Source organism: Thermobia domestica, chromosome 4 (assembly GCF_964235325.1).
Source record: "Thermobia domestica chromosome 4, izTheDome1.hap1.1, whole genome shotgun sequence".
NCBI classification, from domain to species: Eukaryota; Metazoa; Arthropoda; class Insecta; order Zygentoma; family Lepismatidae; genus Thermobia; species Thermobia domestica.
Genome location: NC_137457.1, coordinates 275563210 through 275584238, shown reverse-complemented (window position 1 = coordinate 275584238; position 21029 = coordinate 275563210). Strand labels below are relative to the sequence as shown.

Sequence of the window (21029 nt, the reverse complement as noted above, 5' to 3'; positions counted from 1 at the left end):
ATGATTTCTTTTGCATCCGAAAACTTGTATTTAATATTTCAATGTGATAATTTGAACTCCAAATTATGACAGTTATTTTTAAATGATCTCTTAGCTCAGTGCCTTCTGCGTCGTGTAAGATTTGGAAATGACATTCATTATTGAGTTGTATTCACCAAGATGAAGCAAATCAATTAAGCAAAATTGACGTTCAAATTCATACAATTGGCAAGAAATGTGTTGGTGTGTCTAAACTTATTAACTATTCTATTCAGCTATTGGTCAATGTTGGTTCCTGATATTAAGGAAAATCGTGATTTGCTCACACTTTTATCTTTGTGTAGTAGATGACGTGTAGTAGACGATGTAGTTATAAATGTAGCACACGTAGCTCAGTGCCTTCGATAAAAAAATAAAATTATTATGTAAACTATCACACATCATTAATGTAAAATTGTAATCGAATATTTTAAGTGATTAATAATGTGATAAAAAATCATAGATAAAAGAACTTTCATTTCTTTACGTTGTTTCCTCAGTAATTCTACAGCATATAAAACTCAGTTCATTGCCCACACATAATCTTCATGAAGATTTCGTGATTGTTCGTATGCTTCATTGTCAATTTAATAAATCCTGGTCTCTTGTATGCTAAAGCTTTAGTTGAAGGATGCATGTCTTGTTCTTGTCCGTACCGCCTTATATAGTTTGAAGAACGTTGGAACCATCTTAAACCTTTCTCTTTCTTTTCTTCTAATGTATCAATAAATTGCTCACTCCTCAACAGGACGTTACTCTGACTCAGTGAACGGAGAAATTGTAGTTTGCTTGCTTGTTTGCTTTTAGCAATTGTCTTGAAACATTCAAATTTTAGAGAAACATGGTAAGAGAATCTTTGTTTATATAAACGTAACCAAATAACTTCTGCCGCTTTTTCAATCAGCACCCTCGTATATTGATATGTCACTTAAGATATACCCGAAATATAAAAAATATAGTCCCCATCAACATCGACGACCTTCTGCCAACATTATGAAAGGCCATGGATTCCATCACCTTAGAATTTCGTGCGAGTTAGATATCAGCGTGAAGCGAATTAGATATCAAGGAGAAGAAGGTATTTGCACTTCTACTAGGGATTTGAACTGGTATCCTCTAAGGTGATTGTCCAATTAATAGGAAAGGTGATAATCCGATGGTCCAATCTCCGGGAAGTATGTTGGATGATATAGTGTTTCCCATCCAGTCGTGGAAGGAGTCCCGGTCATCCTAACCACGTGAGGCTCATCGTTATCCTGTAACAGGAGGACATCTTTTCGATTCATAAGTGCTGGCATAAGATTTTTTAGTAATCCTGAGCACGGTTCAACTGCTAATACTACACAATTGCACTAATGCTCTGTTAGCAGTTCCCGATATACGATAACGCGAGCAGTTCACCAAACACACGGGAGGACTTTCTTCTGGTACACTGTTGGTTTCTGCTTTTTGGATCTGGTTCATGGGATGCAAACCAATGACGATGGAGCTGTGGAGCTTGGTATGGGACCAACTTCTCATCGCATGTCAACACCCTGTCCTTCTTCAGATGAGACAGCAAAGAAAGACAGGTTACCTTCTGGCCCAAAGTCAAATCATGTGGACAAATCGACCTAACTTTGTAGGTTTTCCAAATTGATGGAGGTGCTGCTGAATGCTTTCTTCACTCACACTGAATTGTAATCCCGGTTTGTCAAACATATTGCTTTTATTCGTCTCAATTGCTGCCTGAAGATCTCCTGTATTTGTCTTCCGGCACGTTGTGCGTTTTCGAGTGTTTTGTCACCGTCCTTAAAATTGTCAGACCACCAGTGCGCTGTTCGTGCTGTTCCGACACCCTCAACAAAGTCCTGGTACATCTTCAGGCCTGTTGCAGTGGCATTGACCCTAGTTTGAACTCGTACAGAATACACGCCATTATGACACTCTATGGAGCTTCCATGTTCACTCTGTCCTTACCCAAGTTCACGATGTAACTGAGGTGTCATAACCTGGTGGTATGTTGGATGTACCCACACCAACAACTGACATTCACTTTATCTACATTCGCATTCAACTCACGGTGTGAGGGTCTTTGAACACATAACACCACGAAAAGAGACTGAACCTTCTTCGTTACCGTTATATATACTTCTATGTGTTTGTTTGGTTGTCCAGTATACAAATCTAACTCGTTTTGTTGACGTACTTCTAAGTAATTTTAATGAAAACATACCTGTCTGAAAAATACCGTAGGATATTTGAAGTAATTGATGGAAATCCAAACGGATGAGGAGGTAGGCACAAAAGAAAAGAGGCAGTTAATCCCGTTTATAAAAATAAATGTTTTTTGTTAGTTAGTTTGCCTAGTCTTGAAATTTCCATTGGCGTACTTCTAAGTAAATGTATCAAGGGGATTGTAAGCTGTTTAGAATTGTTGATACGAAAGCTGTCTTAGAAGGAGGAGGAAGAGAAAGAGATTATATAAAGTTATGCCGAAAGGAGATTTCCACACGAGTCTCTCATTTAGAAAGATGGAACTCGAATACCAAACCTAATCTTGAAAACAAGTTAATATAGACATGTGGCTTGTAGTCATATAGCACTAAGGGTAATGGAATGTAGCAAAAAGTGATCGAAACTAATAGATTTTAGATCCAAATCCGTAAATTTTGGAGGTCGCTGATGTGAATATTAACAGAACAGATTATTTTTAAGTCTATGCTTAGCACAACTACGTAGAGAATGAGAAAAGATTAAAAACAAAGATAACCAAGACAGTACCATGGCACAACAAGCCTACCAATTTGAAGACACATAGTGAAACTAGTTTTTACTGAGCACCAATTATCATAAATAAAGCATTTTCTAATGAGATGTGCTTATTTTTCGTCGTATCTGAATCTGCAACAGAAAATCTATACTTCTGGTTGACTTTTCAATAATGAAAAATTTAACTTACTATTAACCCTCGATAAGTCGCGCTGAAAAAGTAAAGCGAGTAGTCGCGCGCGATCAAAAGGACCGCACAAACATAATGTGTTGCAAATATCTTATTTCTGTCTTAAACATTTTTCTTGCATTAGAAACGTAATTTTGTATATTTTCTGATTAAGATGGAGTAATTTTTTATTATTATAATAAGTTTTACAGTAATAACTGTTAAGGAAACCCACAACTACACATGTACTGTTTTTTATTTCTTATTTGAAACTTATTGTTTTAGATCTGTAACTACGCACTGGTTTCATTGAAAATTCTAAATCTGATGACGTTTTTTTGTCAACTCTTTGGTTCGTCTAAATTTAGAGATGCAATAGTAAATTAGTAAAATAAATACTGTATAAACATAACAATAAAACAAAGCTTCACAGCGCATTTTACATTCAATTTGAGCTCACTCGTAGCTAAGCGGTTAGCATACGCGTCCTTGGCGTGGGACTTCCGGATTCGATTCTCAGTGGGAGCTCATGTGGTTCGGATCCCACGTTAAGCAGTAGGTCCACGTCTTACATAGCCTTGATGCTGAAAGGGCCGCTAAATTGAAATGAAATCACATCAAATCAAATTTACATTGAATTATTTTACGGTCCTGTTATTTTGAAACTTCACCTATACAGCACTACATTGAATTATTTTAGGTTATCTTTAAATTTACACTGTTCTACACTTCATCGTCGCTTATTTAGTCCTCTCCTGCTCTGACTACATTCGGGAATCGCTGGTCATTTCTGATTTTAAGATATTCAGAGTCGCTCGCAGACTCCTCATTTCACCTTTCGTGTTCACTCACTTCTATAGTTTTTTTTTTTTTTGTTATGATCACCCTCAGACAGCTTTTACGAGATCATCTCGGCTGATTTATCCAAATAGTCCATTTCTAACATTTCCCTCCGTTCATGTATAATTTCCTCTTTAACCACACTTGGTGTCAGTTTGTTAACTTTGTCGACATCTCTTCCGTTCATTAAAATAATATTTATGTTTATAAATCTTAAAACATCTCCAAAGCAAAGGTCACGTGCAGAGCGAAACACTGAGAAAAAACATTACACGGTTAGTCGCACGCGGTGGAAAGCACCGCAGAGTCACTAAACAATCACTAGTAGTTAAACTAAACAACGGATAACGGAGTAATTGAGCAGGAATCTTCGGGAAAGTGAGGAATGAGATTATGTAGACGGTGGAGTCTGTCGGACAAACAGAGTGGGCACACGATAAAAAGTAATTTCCCTGCGGTGCTTTTGGAAAGCAGTACTCGAAAGTTAAGCGAGAATGGGCTAACTTGATCATAGCTGAATTTCACTCCCCAAAATATTAACTGTATAGTATTTACAGTCTGTAGAGTAAGAGTGAGGTCAGGTTAATTAGGAGAAACATGTATCTGACAGTAAATGAGAAAATATACATACATCACATATGCACAAAAAAATGCACGTACACTCATATCCAAAATAATTGTCGCATATCTATAACTGTCTTCTTGTAAGAATACAATTTGATAATGATTTTGCAGGGAAAGTTTAATACTGATACTATGTGTATAATCGGAAAATATATGTTTGTGGTAAATTTCACAGGAAAAGAATAATAAATACGAAAATTAGAATGAGTGTAACAAAGTGTTGGTAAATAGACAAGAAAGTTTTACTTTCGTTTTATTGTTCTTGTTTACTGCTCTTTTGACATAAAATTTGCCATATAAATGTCTTTGCCGATTAGACACATGCTAACATTATAAGAAACACCGGGCGAATTCGTTATCAAATTATATTCTTACAACAATATATTTATAGACATGCAACAGTAATTTGGACATAAGTGTACAATTAATAACGTGACCAGTCCCTCGCAGCGTTGATAATGGCTTGGCATCTCCAAGGCAAGCATGCAACCAAGTTTTCACCATATTCGCGTTGAAGAGACCTCCAAATGCGTCGAATGTGCGCTGAAATCTCTGTTAAAGTGAATACCCTCTTGCCTTGAAGCTTCAGCTTGATATGACCTGTCATTTTCAATGGAATTAGCGTCAGGCGACTGTGAAGGCCAATCCAGTACCTGCACATCTTTCTCCCTTTCCCAGTTGCTCCAGGGCTTGCTGCGGTGCTTAGGATATTGTCCTCCTGCAGTATCCAATCTTAATTGTTTTCGATGAACCAAAGTTTGGCTGTCGGTTGCAAACATCTTTGTTAGTTCGTAACATCTTACGTGCATTTAACGTGTCGGTAAACATTTCAAACGTGCCGAAACCCTGTTACGAGAGTCACTCCCAAATGAACAGCTTTAAATGATGTTTCACTGTCGTTGAACCAACCTGTCATCGGCAGCTGACTAGTTCAACTATCTGCTTACATAACCCCACACACAAGATTCATCGGTTAAAATTACTTTCTCCCGCTCTCGGTCCAAGTGCTTTTCACTTAATAAAGCTTTCTTCTATGTAGCTGGATATTTAACGTCCCTAGCCCGGAGATGCTTTCTAATAGTTACAGAGGACACATCGTAGCACGTTGCTTTAATTTTGCTTTCGCAATGTTAAGGCTGGAGTTCGCGAAAGCAACCTAATCACTTTTTCCACTTGCGGAGTCACTTTCCCTTTTGACCCACATTCTTCACCATTGTGTAACGATTTACGCTCTTTTGTACAAAGGACTATATCTATCTATCTATCTATCTATCTATATCTATATATATATATATATATATATATATATATATATATATATATATATATATATATATATATATATATATATATATATATATTAGAGTTGTCCAAACACAAAACTAACAGTGAACGGGCATTCACAAAGTTCATTTAATTCCTTCTGACGTATACAAAGAACAAACGAAATTTCAGTAAAATTAAGTCATATTTACAGGTCGCTCGGTATTATTTTTTTTTCAGTTGTCAAAACTTTTAAATAAATGTCACTATTTGTATTCTTAATTTACAGAAACACTTTCTTCATTGGAGTAGGAAAATTTGTATGATGGTTTTCAACCACTCGAAGAACAAAATGCTTCTGTTCCTCATCTTTTGTTAAGGCTTCATTATACTTTTGGATGAAACATTTTCCTCTTTCAGGTACATCATCCACCACAGGCATTTGTTTTGATAATTAACAAAATTCTTAGAAAAAAGGATTATGTCGAAAATGTTTTGAAGTTTATTTCGGGACAGACTGAGGCTACTCTTTGCCTTTCTCCAATATTACATCAGATATCGACAGTGTTTTCTCTGTTACTAGATCTCCAAAGTAAGTTCTTCGGGTTTCCTTATTCGCTTAAATCGTCGCATAATATTCGTTAACGCTGGCCGCTGCAGACTTTGGACCATCTTTACCTTTGTTTCTTCTGATACTCTGTCATCAAGAATTGCTAATCCTGAGAAATGTTTAGACAAAAAAACAGAGAAGACTTGAAAATCATGTATATGCATTACTGGACATAGATTCGTTTGGGTAAGTTTCTAGAACTAACAAAAGTCAATGCCATTGAGAGGGGCTCGGTTGGCAAGTGGAGCTTCATTGACTATTACTTCTCTTGTCGCCATCTAGTGATCATATTGAAAGCTATGAACTTATATCTATCCAGCTATTATTCTCTGTTCCACATAACCTGATAGGAAAAGGAAGAAGTTTCTTCTCCCACCACGCTCAAGAGCAAGTGCAAGAAACGTGGATGTTAGTGTTCCGTCTTCCACAATCAGCCCCAGCATACGGAGGTATAGAGTGTATCTAAATCTCTAAATAGTAAATTGTAACTTTCATAATAGCACTACATATTTTAAAACATTTAATTACATTTATCTGTATTAGTGAGGAAAGTAACACATTTATTAGTACAATGGACATTTTATTGAACAGTTGTATTATTTTTCTTCTTCTGGCATTTGGGGTTGTGACGTAGTGTTGGAATGGCAAGTGATGGCAGGGTTGGTAATGAAGTGGGTGTTTACTGTATTGATACAATAATTTCATAATATACCATCGAAAACCAAGTACAATAGGTATGGATACAGTATCAGAGCATTAAGAATGATAACAGCAGAACCCAGGGCTGCCAACTTTTCTTAAGAAAAAATCTGGACGGGACATTCAGTGTTGGAGCCGCCTTTCCCTCCGAAATTTCGATGTGGATGGTCCATTATTGATGTTGTGTTCATCATCAATGATCATTGTATGTAAAAAGTAACGTCGAAGAACAGAATAATACTGCACAGTACAGATTAAGGTAAACAATGCGATTGCGCGGCAAACCAAAAGTGAAGCAGAGGACGCTGACAGTGGTATCAGATTTCGCAGACGGACGGTATCCTCTATAGTTAGCGTGGCGGCCAACCGCTGAAATGAGCTCTTGTGATACTGCCACTGCGGTAGCAGTCGCTTTTATGTGGAGATTGCAAAAACAATATTTTAGCGCTGCATGGAATATACTATCATCATAATCGGCTGGATTATCAACTCAAAACAATTAGGGAATAATTGTAAATTAAAGACGAGCTGCTATAGCACGGCCAACAAGAGATGGTCTCTGACGTTTCTTACCACATGCGGTGGGACATTGCAGCCCCTGCTTTGACATCAGTGTTACCAACCACGATCACTCTGTCTTATACCATTCATTAAATTGCCACTACAGTTGCACCGAAAAAAACATTGACACGAGAGTAGTGACAATGTCACTGCGAGCTGTCAGAGACGTTCTCTTACTGGACGCACTATAACTATTTTTTTCATGAGTAAACCTAAAAGACCAATTTGTTACATTGATTCTATACACAAAACTGTGCGTATACAACAATAAGTTATTGATTTGTAAAGATGGCCCAGTAAAATATTAATTCACTTTAAAAATCGATAAATCGGTGTAATATGCGCCCCGACGAGTGTCTGGTCGGGACGCGGGACAGATAAGTCAGAAATCGGTACAGTCAGGACAGAATCGGGACTGTTGGCAACCCTGATAGAACCTGAAATTTAATAAAAATTTCGTTTCCTCTCTTATAAACAGATGTTCTTATATTAAAAGTAATATGAAGAAAAATTATATATATTGAGCAGCGTTCTAGCAAAATATGAATGGTGTACGAAGTTAAATTAAGTAACAAATACAAAGTGCCAATCAGTGACATCGCTGCAAGGTTTTGTGAAAAATGTTGAATGATAGCAGAGTAGGAGTTTTTGTTAGTAGATTTTGAGGTTAGTAATTTGGGGAGGAAGCTAAAAATTGAACATAAACTTTTAGGACAGGCAAAATCAAACACAATTGTACTGTATCATTCTCTGTTTACTGCACCCGATTCTTATGCCACAGCTAGTGAAATACAATCCTTCACGTTTTCGAAACGAAAGTGTTGGATTTCGAGCGATGAATTTTTCCCCCGCTGCTCCGTCTTTCTGTGAAAACGAATTAGGAATATCATTAGTCATTACTCTTCGCTAGTTGATAGGACAGACGTCTGACATCCCGTCTGGTGAGTCCATAATAACGCTCTTCCATTAGCTTGCAATAACCTGCTAAGTCCTTTACCAGTTCTATAGGGAATACCGGTCTTCTTCCTATTGGCAGGTATTTTCTTCATAGCTACATATCGCTTAAACGTAGTCTGTGGCACCCCAAACACTCGTGCTGCTTTAAATGATCCCATTTCTTCCTTTCTGACTGCTTCGATGGCCAACCATACGACCTAGGTCCTACTCTCTTCTCGGAGCCATCTGGAAAGCGGAAAAACGTCATGTAATACTCTCTGTTGCGAATGGTTTCCAAAATTGGGTCTTCCCAAATTAGGCACCGCACGACCTCCCCAAATATGGAACCCTTCTATTTTCACTTTCGTCATATATTTGTAGTCCTTTAAAGCACAATTCCTTACAATAGAGCGATATATAACAATTCTACAGACTTTACTTATTTCTCAGGGTCCTTCACGCCTTCCCAGCAAGTATCACTGCTCTATAAATTAAAAGCATTGACGATAGTCCAAAACTTTCGCACAGTCCAAAAATACACACTTCACACTACTGCTTCCACTATAACAGCCATGCGGCTTTTGATCTCTGGAATCTTCCACAAGGCCTTTGTACAATGCTTTCAGCGCGGCATACTAGGTGTCAGGATCTCCTCGACTGAGATACGCCACCTCCCCAAATTAGGAACCCTCCCCAAATAAGGCTCCTTTCCCCTATATATATCCGAGGGTGAGCTGATAAGTTCTCGGCCCGACCCAGAAGGTGGTACAAGCTACCGTAAAACTCACTACACCAGTGAATTTTCGAGAAAATTTTATATGAATTTGATGTATCACATGCATCTATTCCCATTTGAAAAACCGAAAGTTGAATCCAATATGGCAGATCCAGGATGGCGACCGGTTCAGATAACATATGTCAGAGAAGCAGTACTTGATCCAATTTGTTCTGCATATGCCCACATTCATGTCCAGTTACATCTAACGAAACTCAAAGCAATTTTGTGTCCGAGCGTTATAGTAGTATATGATTGAATTCCGTGTATATGAAGGCTCATAAATATGCAAATTACCCATATGAGCCGCTAAAATTATTACAATACACATTGAGCCATGGAGATCTTTGCATTTAAATCAGTTTTACATGAATCCCGAGAGGGCACTTCGCGAATGTACCTTGTTAGAGAAATAATCCTAGATTGATTAAAGCCTGACACGAAGTAGTAGTAACTACAGGTGCCACGTAATTTGAACAGGTCCATGTCTCAGCCTACTCTTTGCAAGCAAAATTATAATTATGAGATCTTAACCATCATAGTGAATTTGGAGCTCCCTAAATCATAAAATATCCTACATTTGGTTCCCTGTGTGGTTGCAACCCTCGCCCGGCCCTTTCGTCGGCCTTGAGTATAGTCCATTGATAATAGAGGAAATTGACTTTGAATTGTTACTTGATTATTTTCATAAAAACGAAGATGTCAAGAGTACTGACGACCGTTGAGGGGGAGGGGGAGTAGCAGAAGTTTGGAAATGAAATCTTTGGGTTTTACGCCCCACGGGTATGCAGGATAGGTTAAAGGAGAATGAATGAAACTGTGGAAAGAAGAAAGTAGGAGGAAACGGGAGAACCCCGAGAAAACCTACAAAAATTACGTTTGCCCACGACAAAGCCCACTTGGCGCGATCTGGTATCACGTGCACCAGTGGTGAACGCTCTGCCACGAAGCCACCACGACCCCAAACTTGAGATCAATATAATTAATGTGTGCCTATTTGCTTTGACTTCAAATCCTTTATAAAATCAACATATATAAATACACACGAAAAGACAAATAATACTGACTCTGAAATGAAACAATAACTTTATAACGAATTAATTCTTATTTCTAGAAATGCAATTTCATAAATTCGAATAAAGCCAAAATTTTAGTACATAAATAATAAGCAACGCTTTTCTTAAAACAAAAATTTAAAAGAATAATTGTTTGTTAAGCGGAATTGATAGCTAAAAGGAACAGGAGTGCTTTCTCAACATCAAATGCGAGCGAATCGACGTACGAATTTAGAGTTTACACGATTCTGTCCCTGTGAAGGTCAATGACTTGCTTTCCCCTTCTTTAGTTGTAAGTGGTGGGAGGGAGGGAAGTTTTCTATCAGGTTGCCTGGAACAGATAATACCACAGCGACTACGTTAAATTACATTTTAGTATTGGCACCTATAATGTAGTATACAGGAATATAATGTGGTGTATACCCATTACCTACCTAATTTTTAAAGTGCACTGTACATTTACCTTAATTTTACGAATGACAATTATGGGGATGGACATATGCTATATTTTTGGAAACAGTCCCATGTATACTTCCCAAAAAGTCTAGTATTAGATCATTGGTAATATTACATGAACAAAAAGGTTTATACGGTCCGACCTGTAAATAATGAGCAATAGGGCTGAACTTTAGCAGATAAGTAGCTTATGACTAGAGGAACAAAATAATCCTTGTGGAGAATTATTTTGAACAAGTTGATTTTTTGCATTTGTTTTTGGACCACCCATATATATATATATATATATATATATATATATATATATATATATATATATATAGAGAGAGAGAGAGAGAGAGAGAGAGAGAGAGAGAGAGAGAATCATAAAAATGACTAGGATCTGTAATGTCATGCCTCGCTACAGAATGAAACCTTACAGCAGAAATCAAGGGAAGTATCTTAAAGAATCAAAATTGTTAGAATTTTTTCTGTTTTGTGCTTCTTTTTACGTATTTTTTTGTCGATTATAAAGTGTAAATTTACTCAATTGTATACTTGAAAAATAGTGTTTAGTGTAAAAAGCTGTAAAAATAATCCCCAAAAATATTTAAGTTATTGTAAAGTTAAGGTTCAACCGTTGAATTTACGTTCCTCTTTTGGCTTCAGTCACTCTAGAATTTTGTGAATGTTCAATTATACCATGGTCGATGCTGAAATTTACTAACAGGAGTAGGAGGCAAGGACTATCTCTTTCCAAATCCAACAGCCCAACCTTTCTCCTTTTTAATATTCTAACGTGTTCTTTTACCTGGGAAATGTGTTCGGTGTGAGAAAGTTTATATACAGTCAAACCGAAAGAAAGTTTCCGGCTTAAACTACGAATCAAAGGAACACTGTGCTACAAACTGAAGAACTTATAAACGGAGGTTGTATCATAGTTTCGCTGGAATAGATTATCTTCATCTTTGCCATTAGTATCAATATTCCACTCAGATGTGTCCACTGTATTTCGAACGGCATGAGAATTTGTTTCAGTGCTTTACACTTTCAAGATCTCCGTTGTTATAATTAGAGGTAATTCAATACCAAACTAACCCCCTGGGGGAAAATTGTAATTTTTTTGTAATTTACATACTTCAAATTCTACAAATCATCTGATTTAATTTACATATGTAATCATGTCTGTCTGACTGATACATGAAACTTTTGACGTGACCTATTGTTGCAATAGTAACATTGGAAATAAGAAGGAACGTGAAGATCGTTTGGTCCTTAAATTTTTCAATCATATTTGAAACAAAACATAGATAACAGTCACGAAAAGCTGCTATCATCATTTATATAGAAATTAATTTTCCATAAGTAAATAACGAGGATGAGTCAAAAGGACTCTGGCGTTCAATATAGTTTTAATTGTTACGCACTAGCTAAATTATTGTTGTTTTGGAAGGTCCAAAGTCATCCATATATAACACCTTACAAATAACTGCATTAAGAGTGGTATATAACTTATAATACTTTTCCATCTTCTGTCCTACTAGCCCAAAAGATCAAATTGCAGGAGTATACACAGATCTAGTATGGTGTATGTGAAAAACAACAGCCAAGAGGTGAAAAAGTGACCTACTGTATTCCTATTCAAGGGTTAGTCTTGCAAAGCAAAGGATTAACCTCAAAACATTTTCCCTTATTGTAAGAAGTTATAACCACTAATAACGGTTACATAGATGAACTTTGTATTGTATCTAGGGTCTCTATATCTAGGCACGATAACGTCGAATCTCTCTAGCGCCAAGTTTCACACACTACGTGCATTCTGAATTAATTTATAAATTACTTATTAAAATTGCTACATATTTCACACTAAACCTGTGATTTGATATAGATATTGATAAAACAAAAACAATTATATTCTATTATGCCAATCAGCATATTGTTCTCATGAACTTACTTTATTATAAGGTATAATTATATTTATAATCAGCATAACAAATTTGATATTGTATTTTATCTACAACGTGGCCCATAATTATATACGTGATTTTACAAAGACTGTGTTAAAGAAACTAATAATATAACGAAAATAAAATTCAACATAAACACATTACTCTTGCTTTTCCTTACAAAATTTTAAACTGTTCTTCATGGAATGGTCCACCGATGCACCCTCCATATCGGCATATGCCTGGAGACGAACAGCAATACTGTCACAAGCAGCTTGGCAGGGCCGTGCCATGGGGGGAGAGCGGGGCGACGGACCCAGGCGCCGAAGTAAGGGGGGCGAAAATTTCGGGAGAAAAAAGGAAAGAATATAAGAAAACTTGCTTGGAATATATGTATGGGGGCACCGTCGTATACTGTCCGCTATGGGCGCTGATTTTCCACGGCACGGCACGGCGTATTGGTACTTTGTTCAACTGTCCTGTGTTAATTTCCTATAGTTCGGTCAAATTGCGTATGTGATGTTGACACACTTTGTTCTTTAAAACTCCCCATTAGGAAAAAGTCAGGTGGTGTCAAATCGGGAGACGGTGCCTCCTCGTTATTGTTTGCTGTAGAATTCAAACGCACACATCAGGGATTTATTTGTAGCCAGGGAAGCCTGGGAGTTTCCCCCCTTGTAAATTTTGACTTCCCTATCTCTAGGTTTAATCCAGTCTTCCCAGACTGGAAAGAAGTTTTCCCCTTTTCTTAAGCTATAAATTGTTTTGAAGTGCAATGATTCAACTTCATGTTTAATAGCGATTCTTTATTTTTCTTAGTACGTTTGTCACGAGCTACGTTGGTCTTGTTTATAAATTTGCTTCCCGAAGAATTGTTCATAGAATTGCTTTCAGTTTCTTCTCCAGAGTGTAAGAGAGGCCTTTCCAACTTAAACTTATACCATACTGACGCTAGAAACAATTTATCTAAAAACCTTTGAATCTCTTCTTTCTATAAATGTTAATGAGCCAGGCATTATTCTTTCAATGCAGAAAAGTATGCCTTCAGGTGGATAAAAAGTGGATATCATGCTGCTACCGACAAAATAACTGAAAGAGACTGTATCCCATGTAAACCAACCTCCTATTGCTTCACTATTCTAAAGTGCGGTACGCTGTGAAAATATTATTAATTTCTCAAGACAGTGTTAAATAACCCATCGTAAGTAATACTTTAGCTTAACTCAAGGTGAAATGGGCAGTCAATCATTTCTTGTGATTTTGCTGTAAAAACTGTAAATGTTGTAGGCTACAATGGCTGTTTCAATTTCGAGAGTAAAAGTGAAAGAAAAGGTAAAGTAGATAGCATCATATAGGTGCCCATGATTCTTCGGAGACCAGATTACAGTCTTTGTTCAATTCTGGATTCGTTTTAATACCAGTATGTTTTGTTGACCAGAAGTTTACTTTCAGCAGAACAGTGCTACGGTCTCACACTCCTGAATATAACTTTATTAAGTAGAAGGAGCAAGTGCAAAAACTCATTTATGATATGAGGAATGACATTTAATACTGTCTTTCCCCTTCTATTTAATAAAATCAGGTTCAAGTGTATGTGCACCTATTACTGTTTTGCCCAAAAGTAAACTCTTACCTTTTATCGTATTTATTGTTCGGGCGAGGAATTTGGTTTTCAAGGACCAAATTAGAACGGACTAAAGAATTATTTGACATAACAAAACTGTTTAACGTAGGAGTGTGACACTTGTTGTGACAAGTTGTGCAGATTGTACTATAGGGCTTTTACTGGATGCTGTACACTTGTCTTCAGCAGTAGGACGAAAAGTAGCAAGGTAACACATGTAAACCCATCTACCTAACCAAATCTTATCTAACGTACCTACCCGTATTTATTCAAAACTGTTTTTAAAAAGGTGAAAAAATGAACTTGGGGACCGCTTATCAAACTAGTAGCATAATTTTAAAGTAGGTAGGTTTAAAAATAACGTTGTCCCAACCAGACTTTAAAGTTATTCTGTTATACGGAACACAATCTTGCATAAACTCCCCCCCTTCTAAAAATCCACAAATAAATCACTGGCACACATCACACATGCTGTTCCAGAGACAAGCATTCCGCCATCTTGTCTGCCATACACTGTCTGTTTTAAGTCCAGTGATAGTTATCCCCACTCTCTGATTTTATAATGCTGCCATATCGAAACCCTTGGTTCAGAATTATAAATACCACAGTAGGGTGGTCCTTATTTCTCAAGTTGTGTATATCTGAGACCGCAACCCTTAATCTTTTTCCTTTTAATGAGAAAAGTGTTCTCTGTAAATTTGAGTTCGTTATGACGACGATAAATGGTGCCGCAAAGACATTTTAATCTTTATAGGAATAGGATTTAGAAAACACTAGTTTCCTATGTTGCTCAATAGATGGCAAAAGTAATTTGGAGCAGGTTTATGAACAAAATTAAATTGGAAATAATAAATAAATGTCAAACAATTATATTTTACGACCACTTACAACTAAATCGTTCTCTTTTTTGCTTTTAATTACAACTGTTATTGTAAATAAAATAATTTTAGACTACATCTAACATGTATGTGAGATTTTGAGTTTTGTATTTATGATCTTTTGATATAATTGTTATTTTTAAGGAATTGAACTTTCATTGTGGGTTTTGTATCATCACATATGATTAAATGAACAAAGTGATTATTATGTATTCGGTGTCTAGTGAAATCAGTTATCGTAGTGGTATTTACCTCGTTGGGTTGTAAGTGAACAGATATTGGGTTGTAAGTTACTGTTCAACAGACAAGTACTTGGTGCATTCTTTTATGACATACGAATGTGAAATTACCTTTAAGAGAGAATGCTCCGTTAGCAATTCGTGAAACAGAAATGTTTTTGGTCTAAAGCAAGAATTCCGATCAAGGGTACTCACCACAGCATCGATAAACTCCTTGGATTGTACGAAATGTGACATCGGTTTCAAAAATCAAGTATAGGAAATAGTGAAGGGAAGAGGAGACAAGATATATTTCTTAGATATGTTAGACGATTTATTTGATACAGCGCATGCAAATGCTTTAGACTTAATACAAATTCAGGAGAGGACAAGGAATTCCTTATATCTCAAAGGCAAAAAGGACGACTTGTAAAGTGAGCAAAACGGGTGAATAGTCGATTATCAATTCAAGTGGTGAAGACGAAGATGTAGGCCCTATGCCAAACAGAAAATACAATTCCAATGGAAGGAGTAGATTCTGATGAGATAGTGACAGGATCTTCGAGAAGAGGATGGAAAGTATGTTCTATTACTCCAGGACTCGTTGCGGCTTTTGATCGCTATAAATTGATTGATAGAGTTCAATGCGCATATTAATCGCAACAGCAGATGCATTGGGACACAACTTCTTCTAATACTGGACGTACCAATGGAGCTTGTATTCTTCTTGAACATAAATTGGAAAAAGATCTTTTATATCTTCCGTGTAGGCATTACATTTTTGAATTGATATTAAAATGTGTATTTGAAAAATGTGTTTCAGTTTCTTCCGGTCCAGAGGTGCCAATTTTTAAGCGTTTCCAGAAAGAGTGGTCGAGATTTCAACACAACAATTTTGTTACATGAATTTCTGATCGAAATGTTAATTCAGTTCTTTGCAATATGAAGAAAGATACGCTAGTTTTTGCTGTTCAAAATTTGGAAGTGCAGAGAAGATTACAGAGAACTTTTGGAGCTTACAGTAATGTTTCTAGGAAGTACGCCTCCTGAGGTATTTCTTTCCGTTTCCCTGGAGCTGTACATCAGGCAAGGTCAATGGGAAAAACCTTATTATGTTTAAAAATATTTCTCTTTAGCAATCAGTTTAAATTAAATGAGCGGGAAGAAGAAGAAGTGCGTCAAGTGTGCACTTTTCCTGTTCTAAAAAGCTTGGTTTACTTTGTTTACTTCTTCCAGTGCATCTCGTTCACCACATCAAGATTTACAATTTTTGAAGAGCCTCAAACGTACAAACTCATAAACTCTAATGTCTCGAGAGTGGATTATTGAAGTTTTCCTAACATCTTTGGTACCTCTCAGAGGAGTGTGAGCACTTTTATTTTTTGACGAGAATGTCAATAATGAACAAAACATAAAATAGCAGAAAAATTAAAAATAGTGACAGTTCATATGAAACGATGAAGCGATTTGAACTGCACGCTAGTGAAATAGATGATATTGAAGAAAAAGAAATTGCTGATTTTGTGATAGGAAACACGAAGAAGTTCTTCGAAAGGTTTCGGATTTCTACAGGTTTTCTACACCTTGATCCGGTTTGTTGGTCGACAAATGATGAATTTCTTTTCGGGAAAAAAGTAGTTTATAAGCTGCATGTTACAAATGACGCAGTGGAAAGAGCGTAAAGTTAATGGAAAATCACAATTCAATTATAACTAAAAATGAAGAACAGAAACAATTCCTTTGTAAGTGGTGAAAGACTATAGAAACTTGTTTCCAGGATATGGAAAAGCTCCTTGCGTAAAAAGTAAAACTTATCGTTAAATCGATTTACAATTCAAATATATTTTTTGTCAATTTTTTGGAATATCAGCCACTATTATAAAATTTTTTACTTGTATTTATTAGCTGATTGATTTTTAAATTTTATTAACAAAGCAAGTGGCATGAGAAACAGATCCAAATATATTTTCCAGAGTAGTTCATAATACTGTGCATTACCATAAGTACTATATGTACGGACGATGATCATGATGCTTGTAGCTTATTGCCTGATAACCAACCGACTGTATTTGAAACACAGTCAATTCTGAATTACAGAGGAAAGCTTTATATTGTCCTATTTATATTTGTGATAATTATTATACGTTTATTGACAAATAGTAAATCGAGTGTCATTGAAATTCAAATGGGTTTCTTTTTACAGAAATCAACTGCTTTGCGGCACGGGTTAACGTTGATGGATTTTTGTGAAATTTTGTGTATGATGTTTCTATTACCAAAGGAAAAGAAATAGGGGGTGCGGCGGAAGAAATTCGAAAATTTAATTTTTCCCATATACCTAAGGACCAGCCTAATACCACAGCCAAACATCATATATATAATTATGGGCACAATGTATATAGTTAAAATATTGATGATTTAAGTTATTTTATGGGAAGAGAAATATAGAAGACAGAAGTTATTCCTGTGTATTTATTCATTCTGCTATCAGCTTTTCTGGGAGTATATAAGGTTATACTGAGTACTTGTTATACGTGTTGAAAACACACTAATTTAAAGAAAACCATTTTTCTTATTACGAATGAACGAACATTGATTTTGTTCGAAGAAATACGATTAAACAAGAAATATATTTAAAATTGTTCTTTTTCTAGGGTGATTCTGGACATCCGGCTATAGCAGATGGTATTGTTGTTGGAGTAAATTCCATGTGCAATGATGTTGGTGAAACAGAAGTTTCTAAAGCTTCAGTATATACAAAGGTTTCAAGTTATATCGAATGGATACGAGATACAGCTGGCCCTATAATAACCGTGAATACTTTGTATCCCTTCTAAGTCAATTTAATCGATTGTATGTACAGAACGTAAAATATTATTAAACTTACAGGTATGAAAGTACATGTATTAATTAACGTGCACTATCTATAGAGTACAAGTGAAGGTTATTTAATTCGAAGTCTACTTGTATGAGGCAATTAAACAACACTTTTTAGTTAGGTTATTGTAAATATTAAATATATATATAATATTTAATAGTTAATCATCTGTATATTTCAAATAATAGAAAATATGATCATTAAAAATGTGTTTCGCAATTAAATCTTTTTTATTTAGCGTGATCACAAATTAATGAAATAAACATGATTCCAATGATTTCTTTCTAGTATATACAGGGTGGTAGAAAACTCCACCGAAAAAATTCGGGACGTCCTTCCCGACACCGAAACAAGAAAGAAAGTACCCTTGCACTTTTCTCTAGGACACATAGTTTCAGAGCTACAATGATGCCGAAAACGGGGCAAAATACACTTTAGAGCGCTATATACTCTCTATTTCGAATGATAGAGGCGAGCCGGCATGGTCAACTCAAAGGAACAAAACCTGCTCTATTCAAAGATTGGTATGTCGCAATCGTAAAATCATTGCACAAGCGAGTCCTAAAAGGAGCGTAGGGACTCCTTGATAAACTGTCAGGTAAAGATACGTCAAAATAGGCGTGAATGAAGAGGTTTCTCACCTGGTAAACATTATTAGTTGTAACCATGTCGAGATCACAAAAAGAGACGAATTGATGGTGTGGTTGCATAACCACCAGGTACTGATGGTGACCAACAATGAAGTTGTGGATATGAAGTGTGGGTGAATACACTTCGGGAGGTGACTCCACAACTAGAAACAAGGAAACAAGTCATGAACAGAAGTCAAAAGAGCCGGCGTGTTCCAGCAGGAACCTAGCAAAAGATCGCCCACACACCGTGGGTAAAGTAGAATATCTCCCGAACGAATTGAGATAGTGACGTCAGTCCACAAAATGAGAAAGAAAATCATATTCAAGAGAACTGATGGTGCAAACTGAATGGAGCAGATTGAACTGTGCAATGGAAATCCATACAGGGAGAAGGGGATTCCGCAAAGCAGACATGGTAGGGGCAGTGAAAAGTGAAACAGACGTATGTAGTATGACGTGTTACGTATGGGTTACGTACGAACTGTGGGGTGAGAGCTGGAAAAGTGGGGCTTCCCCATTGCAGTGCCGGGCAAAAATTCAGGAGAACACCGCCGGACATGGTTGTTGGTGCAGCGGTTCCGCAACAAGCAGAGTACGCAGACATTGCAGGGCCGAGAATCGCTGTAGACCCTACCAAGTAGGCAATTGAGGCATGGAAAACATGGACAAAAGTAAGCATGCTTACAGGCAACCATGGACTGTATTTTGAAGGATGATACACTACAGCTTGTACTGGCGTCCGTGATGAATAAGTATCAAAAAGAATGACACTAAAGGTTTCAGAAGTCTTACAACAGTCTTACCTGTGCAACACTAAAGAAGATGCTCAAAATGACATCCACCACTCTGAAGACAGGCATTTAGAGGTCGTCGCAGAGACCGGTGCACACGTCGCACAAGCCGTTTCTGGTTCTTCCCGCAAAGCGTCACAAGCGGCTCGCATGCGTTGTTCCAACGTTTGGGTATCAGGTACCGGAGTAGCATAAACAACAGTTTTGAGATACCCGATAAAAAGAAATCCAGAGGGTTTAAATCTGGCGACCGGGCAGCCCATGACAAAGGATCACCACGGCCGATCCACTTGCCCTGGAAAACAATGTCCAAATTGGGCTTCATCTGTGAACTAAATGAAGGAGAGAAAACGGACAGGGTTTGCCACCAAATGGAGAACCTGACTACAAAAGTCCAGCCTGGGAGGAAAATCCCCTGGCGATAGACCCTGTATCCGTTGCAAATGATAGGGGTAAAAAATTGTTGGCATGAATGATCGACAACACCCTCTCATGACTGACATTATGCTGACGGGCAAGCTCCCTGGAACTTACACGCGGGTCATCGAGCACATGTCGTAAAATATGTTCTTCGGCATGCACACTGCGTTTCTCACGTGGTCTTCCCGTGTCATACATTGCAGAATGAAACGTTCCGGTCTAACACAAACGACGAAACAGCGATGCAAATGTTGTATGATGCGGTTGGTGTCTATTGGGATATCGATCGTTATATAATCGGGCTGCCTGCCTACAATTTCCATGTGCTTCTCCATACACAAAAATCATCTCGACCTGTTCCTGATTGATGTAATGGGTCATTGTCACAACACACTACACTATGAACGTGATTCACAACACACAACGTAGTATTTGCCCACTTCAACTTCAAGGATGACTTTGACAGACAAGGTACGTCTGCTCAATGGTGATGTATTGTTTGTTGGTTATGCACTCAGTGTTTCTTCAGTGCTATCTCTTTGTGCATGGGAATGACCTGGACTGTGTAACGTGCCTCTAAGTGCTCCGTCCTGGGCCGCTGGTTATAAAAGCCAGGACAAATAATGGTATGCGGGATTTGTAATTTCAATGAATAATGGATATAATTGTGAGTTAGCATTTAAATATTTCCGTGAGATCCTTATCGGTTTTTCATTCTAAATTTAGAGTCTAAACATTCTTCATTTTTCATTCTAAACATTTTCGGAACATAGATACAAGACATCCAGATCTGGAACACTAACAAAAACATATATTAAAAACACATTAAAATTATTTTAAAAACAATTTAATATATTATCCTTGACTAATTTAATTTTTATGTGACTAGATGGTTTGTATTTATTT

At 36.9% G+C, this 21029-nt stretch overlaps 1 protein-coding gene across 1 annotated transcript in view; it reads left to right on the top strand.

The window, feature by feature from the left end:
* The window catches only part of LOC145683520 (trypsin-1-like), an 84778-nt gene extending 66377 nt beyond the window's left edge, over nt 1–18401 (top strand). The window contains exon 7 of the mRNA XM_081754861.1: nt 18057–18401. Within this exon, the coding sequence (XP_081610987.1) occupies nt 18057–18239 (183 nt within the window). The 3' untranslated portion in view covers nt 18240–18401. The remainder of the gene's footprint in view (nt 1–18056) is intronic.
* The last annotated feature ends 2628 nt before the right edge of the window (nt 18402–21029 follow it).